This window comes from Canis lupus, chromosome 16 (genome assembly GCF_048164855.1).
Source record: "Canis lupus baileyi chromosome 16, mCanLup2.hap1, whole genome shotgun sequence".
Lineage (NCBI taxonomy): Eukaryota > Metazoa > Chordata > Mammalia > Carnivora > Canidae > Canis > Canis lupus.
This window is the reverse complement of record NC_132853.1, coordinates 12,911,631-12,922,051: the sequence shown is the minus strand read 5'-3', so window position 1 is coordinate 12,922,051 and position 10,421 is coordinate 12,911,631. Positions and strand designations below refer to the sequence as shown.

The window sequence follows — 10,421 nt, the reverse complement described above, 5'->3', positions numbered from 1 at the left end:
CCCAGGAGGATGACGGAGGTGGCCACTGACCGTGCACACGGTGCAGAGGAGGAGGACAGGTGTGAGCACCCGGGAAGTCTCCCCACGTTTCTCTGGGACAGCCTCAGGCAGCTCCCAACAGGCTTAGGACCCCAGTCCATCGGAGCCGGCGACTGGACGCCCAGTACTTGTGGTCAGCACAGCACAGCCAGGCCACCTGCACCCACACGTGCCTGTCACCGTCCTCCCATCTCCACGCCTGCCAGGCAGGCCCTCCTTTGTCCCTTCCCTGAAACGCTCTCCCCCAAGGGAAGGAAGCCTTCCCTCACCAGCCTATTGGAAACCATACTGCACCCCAGAACTTCCTTGCTCTGTTGGATTCCATGGCACTCCACTGCTATGTTGTCTTTCCCACTAGAATGTAACCCAGACGGTCCAGGATTTTTATCTCCTGTGCCCTAATCCCTACAACAATGCTTAGCAGGAAGGAGACAAATATTTGTTGAATAAGTTTGATGTGAAGGAAACATCCTTCACCAGGCAAATACCAGCCGTAAGTGACTGTGCCAGAAGTAGGACATGCTCCCCTTTTGCACTGTCAGCACACCCATCTGATCCTGGTGTGGTCACTGACATGTCACACGCTGGCTTTGACATGTGCCGTGTGAACTGTATGACCAGTGGGTCAGCCCTGAGAGACACACTTGTTACCCACACTGAGGGAGCGAGCCAAAGCAAGGGAGTCGAGTGCACCCAAGGCTGCCTAACTGCCGAGAGGCAGAGATGGGATTGAAACCCACGCAGGTTTTAACTATGAAGCTACCGCTAGCAGATGTTTTATGGATTATTCTCCTTGTGGCATACTTTGAGCTTTTCTCCAATGTTCATCCTCTCCCTGTCCCACAAATAGTAACACTTTTAGCTGGGTACATGGCTGCCTGGCTAAAGAGCACATTTCCAACCAGAAAGAGTGGCCAGTGGGATGTTTGCACACTTGATACCATCTACGTCCCAGCCTGTAGCTCCCAAGAAATTAGCAAACTGGGTGATGATGAAATCCGGAAGGGCCACCCTGGACCCAGGGGTGGAAGCCTCAACTTGAGAATGACACCTATGTCACTAGGCTCAAATCTTGTACTTCTCGACTGTTTAGTATACAAGAAATCAACTGGGGGTTAGAAGGGAGGCGGGGGGGGTCTGGTATGTCCACTCATAGTCCTGTAGGTTTGTTACAGATTAGCTGAGGCAGCTGTCCAAGGTCACCCCCTCACCATATGTCAGATACGGAATTTCAACCCAAACTCTTATCTTAATCCCACCTCCAGTATTTTCCCAAAGCACGTTCCAGGATCATTGGCCCCCTTGGGCATGTACAGGCCCTCCCCTCAGCCCTGGAACATCTGCAGGATCCTCCTTTGGGAAACGTTGCTCTGCCGAACCCTGACTTTATTTGTTCTTGGGTTCCTTGGATCCTAGACAACAGGCATTTGAAAGGGACCTCAGGAGCAGGCATAGGCTTGTGTGTTCACCCTTGGATGGGAGACAAGCATCAGTCTCCCTCAGAGCCAGACACGGCCGCCGTGGACTTGAGGCTTGAGTACAAGGGTACGGGAACCCCACAAGGGGCGGGGACTTGGGCCAGCCCTCCTCCTTACCCCCCATGGGATTTCCTCTAGTGCAGGAGGTCTGAACTGCCACTCAGAACGATGGGTGCCAGATGGGCAAGCCCAAGGTGTGTCAATAAAATGTTACAGGGGTGGTCCTCTCCCTGTGTTACAAATACATTTTAAGTTAAACAAAGGCTCCACACATGCCAGCCCCGCTTGGAGGGTGCATCCTGAAGCAGAACCATGAAGATGAGTTAAAGGCACCCAGCCCACGCTGGTCCCACTCCCCCAGCCAGTCTTCCAACCTAGACACCTGGCAGGAAGAGGGGCCCAGAACCCAGGAGAGGGGCTGTGCCCCGGAGGGGGTGGGACAGCCCATAGGCAGGCTCCCAGGTCTGAAGGAAAGGAGAGCAGGGCCAGGAGTGGGGAACATGCCTGCGCACTGCACTGGGCAGGCAGGAGGAGGGTGGCCCAGAGGCCAGCCGGTGACCAGCTCTACAAACGAAGCACTTTATTTACATGGCATCTCTCTAGGCCCCAGGCCCCGGGGAGAGGCTGGGCCCCAGGTGGAGGCTGAAAGGAGCAGCCGGGCAGCAGGGGTCCTGAGTGGGCCGGGTCAGGCCAGGAGTGAAGAAGGCACGAGGCCCTGGGTGCCTGGTCCCAGGGCAAAGGTCAGCCCACCCGGAGAAGACAGCACAGGGTCAGCTCCTGGGCGTCAGGCTGGGATCTGCACCGCCACAGCTCTGCTCATAGGATGGTGGGGCTTCTGTGGGGAAAGAGCAAGGTCTGCGTGGAGCTCCTGGTGCCCTCTCCCCAACCAGGCCCGAGGCCCCTCACTCACCATAGGGATAGCCCCATGAGCTGTACTCTGGGGGCAGGATCAAGGTACTGGTGGTGGGCACTGGCCCTGCGGAACCCTCTGCAAAGTAGGGGACGGTGGCACCTGTGGAGATGCACAAGGGAGGGGGCAAGGGGTGGGGAGCGGGGCTGCCATCTTGAGGGCGGGGTTCAGGGGCACCGGGCATGGAGCCGAAGGTGGCAGGTAACAGCTGCTGTTGTGAGTGGCTCTTCGTGGAGAGAGAGACTGCATCTGCAAAATGGGGGCTGCTGGCTGCAGCCTCAGCCTCCTCCTGGGGCGGTGCTGAGGGCACCACAGGGATTGGGGCCCCAGGAGGCGGCCCTGGGCCCAGCCGGGGGCTCAGCGGGGCATGGTTCACAGCAATATTGCCGATGAAGACAGGGAGGGTCACGGTGGCTTCAGGCACCTTCAGGGAGACCTGGGGAGGATGGGAGAGTGAGGCGAGGCCGCCTGCCGCCTGCCCCGCCCCAGTCCCTGCGACCCTCGCACCTGTAGATAGTAGTCCACATGGATGAGGCTGCAGCCTGGCAGGGCTGACTGGGGCAGGGCAGGCACCAGGATCTGCTCTTGCCACTGTGCCCGCCTCCAGGCCTTCACGCCCGCACCCTCTACCTCTGCGATGGTCCGCACATCATAGATCCAGCGCTTGGCCTGGTAGGACACTTTCTAGGGAAAAGCCAGCCTGTGAGCCTGGGCAGGCCAGCCACCTACCCCTCTTCCAGCCCTGCGGGGACAGGCCTTAACAGCCAGAGGAGGCTCTGACCTGCAGCAGACTGGCTACCACGGGGCTGGTGTCCTTGCCTGACTGGTTCTCGATGTCAGCCTGCAACCGCAGCACCTGCCCCACCACGTAGCCACGGAGGTCAGTGCTGGCAGTAAGGACCACGCTGCCCGTCTTCACCAGCTTGTAGGAGAACTTCTTGGTAGTGGAGGCCACGTTGGGTTGCTTGAGAGAAGGAGAGTAATGAAGGGCCTTGGGGGTGTGGGCAGCTCAGGTCTCCCTCACCCCTGGACAAGCCCACTCAACCCCGATGTGCCCTGCCCCCAGACACAACACAGTCAGCTCAGGGCAGAGAAGCTGCTGCTCTTCTAGATCCCGGCCACCTCGTCTTACCTGGGGAGAGGGCATCAGGGAAGGTGGGGAGTACCTAGGAGACCATCACTCCCTCCTCACCTCGATGTCTGGGATGCTGTTCAGGTTCAGGGGACTCAAAATATAGAACACCCGGCTGCACTGGTGATCCTTGGAAAAACGTGGTGTGTCGATGGTGGCCCGCACCTGGTACACGATCTTCCCAAAGAGGCCCTCGAAGGATGTGGGTGCTGTGGCTGGAGAGAGAGCAGGGAATGACACCCACTGTCCCCTGCTCCACCTCCTGTCTACCACCGTCAGCACCAGGCCTGGCCAGGCAAGGCTGGGCTCTTACCAGGAAGCAGGAACTGGAAGGGGAAGCTGTGTTCTCCAGCTGGCAGGCTCCCTGCAGAGACAAGACGGGGGGAGGGGGGGGGCTCAGGAGCCTTGAGGTGACGCCACCGGACAGCGGACAGAGGCAGTGGGCCATCTCACACTCCCAGCCTCTGCCTCCTGGTGCCACAGCAGCACAGGGCCGCAACCTGGGCCGAGGACGGGTTACAAGAGCTTGGCTTGGAGAGGAAAGGGGGACAGGGCTCTGCCAGGGGCCGGAGCCCACCCACACCCAGGAGATGTGGCCCCCTCAACCCCCCAGACCCTATCAGGCAATGCCCCATGCCTTCAGGCAGAGAAACACATCTGGTACAAAGCCTTTCCAGAGGGTGGGTCAGCACAGAGATCCCAGAAGCAAATGGGGAGCTGTGGTGGACAGACAGGCCCCACTCTCAACCAATGTCTGCCCTGGGGTGCCAGGGGCTCACTCAATGCAGCAGGGCAAGTGCAAGGCTCCTGGACTCACCCTTGTCAGCCAGCGACAGAGCACTGTTGAAGTAAGCCTCCTCCACCACCCACGCGGCATCGTTGGCCTTGTTGGACACCCTGCAGGAACCCATGCAGGTCACCCGGATGGCTGCAAGGCAGGGGGATGGCATGAGTCCAGGCAGCCACAGGCCTGGGCCCCTTCCTGCCCCCATCACAAAGATTCAGGTAGAGCTCGCCAAGGGGCGAGCTGGGCCTCTGATGGGCCCACAAGTGGCCTGTGCCCTGCAGAGGATACCTCTGTCCATCCCACATTTGGGGGTAGTCCCAGGGAGCCAGGGTGATAAGGCACAGAGGCAGATCTGTCCTGAAGTCCAGAACAGGAGGGTCCCAGCAGTCACCCAAATGTCCCACACAATCCCCCACCTGGTAACCTTGGTTTCCAGCCACCCTGGGCCCAGCAGACCTGTGGAAACTCAGCTCCCTACAAGAGATGCTTGGGGCACCAATGACGACAAAAGCCTATGAACAGCCAACCTCACTACATGTGGCCTCACTGGCAAGTCAACCAGGCTGGGAGGTGCGTCTTCACGCTCCAGGAAGCTAACTGTTAGCCTTCAGGATGCAGGAATGTGGTCAGACCTGCCCGAGCTGATGAGTACCCAACAGTCTGGCACACCCTGGACTTCCGGACCAGTCCTGCCCACAAGGGCCGATGTCCTCTGCCCTACTCGCGGGTGGAAACGCCTAGATTAGGCCTGTTTGCAGTGGAGGTCGCCACCACCTTTCTGTGGTCAGGAACTCAAACTCCCCACTCCAGGGGACACAAGCCCAGAGAGCACTGTGGCCAGAAGCCCTGGCTGGACAACCAGGGGAGACAGCACAGCTGGGGCAGCCGAGGCTCAGTGCTGAGTAGCCCCGGATGGCCCGGCAGCTCCACCCCGCCAATAACTGCAGGCTTAAGACAAGGCCAAAGACACCAGCCTGCCTGCCCAGCCTCTCCCTGCCATCCCCTGACATGATGGTCAGCTGAGAAGAAGGGCACTTGGAATCTAACACCTTCTGACAGAGCCACTTAGTGGGAGGAACCCAGGATCCCAAGTGCCCAGGGCCAGGGCCAGCCTCACCAGACATGTGCAGTCTCCCCAGGCCAGCCTCACCCCGCCCAAGCAAGCCTCCTGCTGGCCACTCACGGACCACCAGGCTCTCCCCCAGGGAGCCGACTTGTCCTGCATGCCCCCCGGCACCGCGCCCGTGACTAGACCCCAGCCCAGATTTCTAACCCACACCCCATCAGCTGTCCCCTCCCAAGGCCAGACCCGATCTGCTCCCACCCCACAGATCTGAGACACCTGTGGTGCTCCCACAGGCTCCCGCAGCCCCAGAGGAACACAGTGGGGTGGGCTGGATAAGAGAGGGGACGCATGGCAATCCAGATGCCACAGCAGTCTACACTCCCCACAGAGGCGGGAGGGTGCACTCCACCTTGGAGCTGGCTGCCCTGCGAATTCTGGGACCCAAAGGAATTTGGCACTCCCCAGACTGATCGGCCCAGTGCCAGCTGAAAACCGTCAGGTGACTTCAGTGGATGATGTAGAGAGCCGAAGCCTCAACCTGCCCATCTCTGTCCAAATTCCCAATCCACGACGCCAGGAGCCATGATGAAACGGTTGCTTTAAGCCACTTAGTCTAGGGGTGGTTTGTCATAGGAGTGGCACAGCAGCAAACGACAGAAACAGACACCCCACCTCGGAAGACACCAGAGAAACTCAGACGAGTTACCATTTTACCCTATCCGATTGCCAAATATTAAATATTCTGACTAATGTTGGAGAGGAGATAGAAAAACAGAATCTTGGGACGCCTGGGTGGCTCAGTGGTTGAGCGTCTGCCTTTGGCTCAGGGTGTGATCCTGGAGTCCTGGGATCGAGTCCCACATCGGGCTCCCTGCATGGAGCCTGCTTCTCTCTGCCTGTGTGTCTCTGCCTCTCTCTCTCTCTCTGTGTCTCTCATGAATAAATAAATAAAATCTTTTAAAAAAAAAAAAGAAAGAAAAACACAATCTTCACAGCAATCACACCACGAGCTGCTACCAGGGCCCTGGCAAAGCAACAGGAGGATCTGCTGGGACCTTACACACTCAAACACGCGCACACATGCACACACACACCAGAGTACCCACAGTTCTCAGAACCCACCCTGTCTACCCAGGAGCTGTGAGCAACCTGTCTGTAACAACAAATTATCCAGGCACAGCCCACATGTCTAATGGCAGGGAGGCTAAGACTGTCACCCATCCAGCCCAAAACGGCCCCCAGAATTCAGGTGCACATGACACGGGGTCATCTGATCTCAGAAACACAAATGGTATCAGCCTCCCCTCAGGGTATCCCAGAGGGGCCCAAGTCCTAAGACGTTCCCAAGGCCCAGGCAGGGGGCCTCTCTGCACACACTGAAGGCCCTGTGGTGACCTGAGTGAGCAGCTTCCAATCACTGTCTTGGAGTCAAATGGCCATTCTGTCCACTCTCCTCCACAGGGGGACTGTGGAGGCAGGGGGAGGGACACACACAGCAGGACTGTCCCTCCTACCCCACGCAAGGGAGATGTGCTCCTGCAGGAGAGCAGGCCCATGGCACCAGCATGTGTGTCCCGTGTGTCTGTGTGACCTGTGTGTGTCTGTGTGTCCCATGTGGGTCTATGTGTGTCCCGTGGCTCAGCTACAGGACCAGGCGGGGGGCGGGGGGGGGTCCTGGTACGTGTTCTGGTCAGATGCACCCTCCAGCGCACAGCAACATGCCCTGAGGTAGCATCTGGGTTTAAAGGTGTTTCAGTTCTAAGAGTGCTTGGATGCACCAAATGGATACACGTCCATCTGCAGATCTGTGGCCACTGCAGTTCTCTAAGGAACATCATCATGTGGACTGTGCTCCAGGGTAACTTCTGGAACCTTCTGCTCCAGCCAGCACTCCCCTGTCCCTTGCACCATCTGCCATCTGACCAAGAAGACCTCTGCTCATTCCTCATCCTGGCCTGCTAGATCTCACACACCTCAGCTCCCCCAGACCTGGAGCAGCCCAGCCTTTGCCACATCTTTTCACTACAGCTCTGGCTGTGAGGCATTTCCATCTGTCCTGTCTCCAAGTCCAAACGTGAGAACAGCAGCAGTGCTCTGTCCCAGGGTTGCTCTGAGAGTTCAGAGCTGGTCCACGGCAGGTGGGGAGAATGGTGTCTGCCCCACAGTGAGAGCTCAGGGTGATGGCAGAGCCAGGGGCTGAAAGCTGCTGTCGTCTGGGCCCCACCTGCCCTCAATGCCTGCCCTTAAGAGCAGAGCACAGGGATCCCTGGGTGGCGCAGCGGTTTGGCGCCTGCCTTTGGCCCAGGGCGTGATCCTGGAGACCCGGGATCAAGTCCCACGTCGGGCTCCCGGTGCATGGAGCCTGCTTCTCCCTCTGCCTGTGTCTCTGCCTCTCTCTGTGTCTCTGTGTCTCTCATGAATAAATAAATAAAATCTTAAAAAAAAAAAAAAAAAGAGCAGAGCACAGGGCACTCCTGCAGGACCCCCAGCCTCAGGCTTGGCTGGACCTGGGCTCCAGGAAACCGACTCCTTCCACAGCTTTCTCCTGCATTAGCTCCAGGGGCAGCCAGTGTTCTCATGGTTGAGTGCAAACCATCTCTGTCCCCTGTCAGACAAGGAGTTAGCAGACACGACTAGGAGCCACCCAGGGAAGGCCTGGGCCTCCCCACCTCCACGTCCTCCTAGAGTGATGGAGGGCCTCCCTGTTGCATCACTGGCTGGTGTAGGAGCTCAACGGTATCTTCTGAATGAAACAAAGAAAGAAGAACCGTGGTCTTTCCTTTTCCAAACCCAAGCAGGGCTGAAAGAAACCCCAGAATGGCCTCGGTATCCGCGATCCGTCTATGCCCCAGGGGACAATCTGAATAATAACTGTTCTGCCTCAGAGTCTTAATCCATTGACTCTTCAGCCTATGCCCCCATCTTCCCTCCCCTATTCAGCGGCTCAGCCAGCACATTTACAGTGGGGACCATCAGCAGGGGCTCCCTCAGCATCCTGTGGCCCAACCATCCATTCACCCACATCTCACCTACCTCATGGAAGCTGGGGGACTCTGAGCAGGCCAGGCCATCCCTCCACACTGGTCAGTAGCGGCTTGCTTGCCCTGGGCCCCAGCTGCGGAAGCATGACTGTGCGGATGAGCCAAGCAGTGAGCTCTGCGCGGGGTCTCATGTCTGCCATCCCTCTAGCCACAAGCCTACTCCTCCTTCCTGTGCCCTGGGCTCTCCCCTCAGTCCCATCTCACTTCTCATCTCTCACTTGTACCCCAGGGAAGAGCTGCACCATCACTGCTGTGCCCTCTGCCACAACCATAACTACCCCACCCAAACCCCAAGCTCCAACTGAGTACAGGAAAGCAAGTGAGTCATCAGGAGGAGGCCCCACAAGGCTGGACACCTGACCAGAGGTACCTTTACCCACTCAGCTTCTTCCTAGACCCTGTGGCCTCAAACATGTCAAAGTCAGGAGTCAGACTCATCAGGACAAGGGCATTCTCAGCAGGCACCAGAAGGAATGACCGGTCCACCATGCAAGGACTCAGAGGATCTAAAGTTCAGAGGGATGCCTGATGGTTATGGCTTTGGCCAAGCATGCCAAGGTGGAGCAGCAGTCCAGTGGGAGCAGAACCAGCAACCAGGCAGAGAGTCCCTGGGGTGCAGCTTTGCCCACCGCACCCTGAGGGCTGAGCCTTGAAGTCCCATTCAGGGCCTTGTCCACACGTCAGATGGCAAATAAGGCCAGCACCTGCACAGAGCCCTAGCGAGGGCCACAGCAGCAACCTGACTCCCGGTCCCCAAGTCCCAGATGTCTGCACCAGCAAAAGGCCTCGGGTTCAGCTCCTAGATGCTCACTGGGATGACCAAGGCCCTCCCAGCTTGCCAGGCCAGGCCTTAGCCTGGGTGGAAGCAGGTGCGTCGGGGGGACCATGAGGATTGAGTGGCTGCGCCAGGGACCTGGGGGTGTGGGAGAGAAAGCCCAGCGTGGGCCAGGTTCCAGGTGAGGGCCCAGCAGGTGCAGGGCGCAACGAACCCTGCAGACCCGACAGTGCGTCTGTCCGTGTCAGAGTGGCCTTCGTAAGGTGGGCAAGATCTAAATCTCCGCCCCCGACTCTGGCCGACCCCAGGGGGAGAGAACAGGAAGGACACATGCGGAAGAACTGAGCCACCCTGGCATCATTGCCCCGCCCCAACGGCCAGCAGCCACCCACCCCGGCCAGTATGCGCCGCCCGGCCGCCGCACCCCAGCCCTGCCTGCCGGCGGCGGGGCCCAAGACTCCCCGGGCCGGCAGGAAGGGAAGGGCGGGGGCGGCAAGAGGCGCCTCCAGCTCCGCGGGTCCCGGCCGAGCGCCACCGGCTGCCGCTTCCGGGAGCGCCGGCCCCGCCGCAGGTGCTGCGCGGCCACCTGAGCCCCGCCGGCCCGGCCCTCCCCAGAGAAGCCCCCGCGCCCACCTCGGAAGGGCAGCGGCGCCCCCAGGCGCACGCGCACGGCCCCCACCAGCGGCTCTCCGGGGCTGTAGACGACGCGACCGTGGCTCAGGCAGACCTCGAAGAGCTGCACCCGCCCCATGCCGCCGCCCTGAGCGGGCGGCCGCGCACTGACGCCCCCTCCCGCCGCCGCGCTCCCAGCCCCGCCCTCCGGGGCCCGCCCCCTCCAGGGCCCGCCCCTCGCCGGGCCCGCCCCCCCACCGTCCCGGGCCCGTCCCGCCCCCAGGGTCCATCCCCCGCCCCCAGAGTCCCCTTCCTATCCCCGCCCGCCCCCGGCACCGGGCTCCGGCCCCCTCGCCCCCGCCCCATCTCCCTCCCCATCCCCCTCCCCTGCACCAACTCCCGGCCCGCCCACGGGTGGAGGTCGGCCCGGCGCACGGGCGCCGCCTGCTGCTCGGGGCAGAGCTGCCGACTCACCTGTCTAAGGGCGCCCCGCGCCGGCGCGCCCCCCCAGCCCTGCCAGGTGTCGGCGTGCTCGCTGCGGAGGGCCGCCCCGCGTCGCTCGGGGTGGGGGGGTAGAACCT

The 10,421-nt window shown here is 60.2% G+C and overlaps 1 protein-coding gene across 4 annotated transcripts; it reads right to left on the bottom strand.

Moving 5' to 3' along the window:
- Positions 1–2,082: 2,082 nt before the first annotated feature.
- On the bottom strand, positions 2,083–10,022 carry ARRDC1 (arrestin domain containing 1). Of its 4 annotated transcripts, XM_072778893.1 has the most exons (10): positions 9,862–9,993; positions 8,824–8,959; positions 8,446–8,541; positions 4,377–4,487; positions 3,873–3,923; positions 3,620–3,774; positions 3,209–3,391; positions 2,935–3,111; positions 2,428–2,863; positions 2,083–2,352 (listed from the first exon to the last, which is right to left on the bottom strand). In XM_072778893.1, the coding sequence occupies exons 4-10, from the start codon at positions 4,468–4,470 to the stop codon at positions 2,288–2,290; spliced, it is 1,161 nt and encodes a 386-aa protein (XP_072634994.1). In that variant the 5' UTR covers positions 4,471–4,487; positions 8,446–8,541; positions 8,824–8,959; positions 9,862–9,993; the 3' UTR covers positions 2,083–2,287. The 4 variants fall into 4 exon arrangements, with proteins under 4 accessions (XP_072634994.1, XP_072634996.1, XP_072634997.1 ...); XM_072778895.1 differs by lacking the exon at positions 8,824–8,959 and having other exon boundaries at positions 9,862–10,002; XM_072778896.1 differs by lacking the exon at positions 8,824–8,959 and having other exon boundaries at positions 8,446–8,527; positions 9,862–9,978.
- Positions 10,023–10,421: the final 399 nt, after the last annotated feature.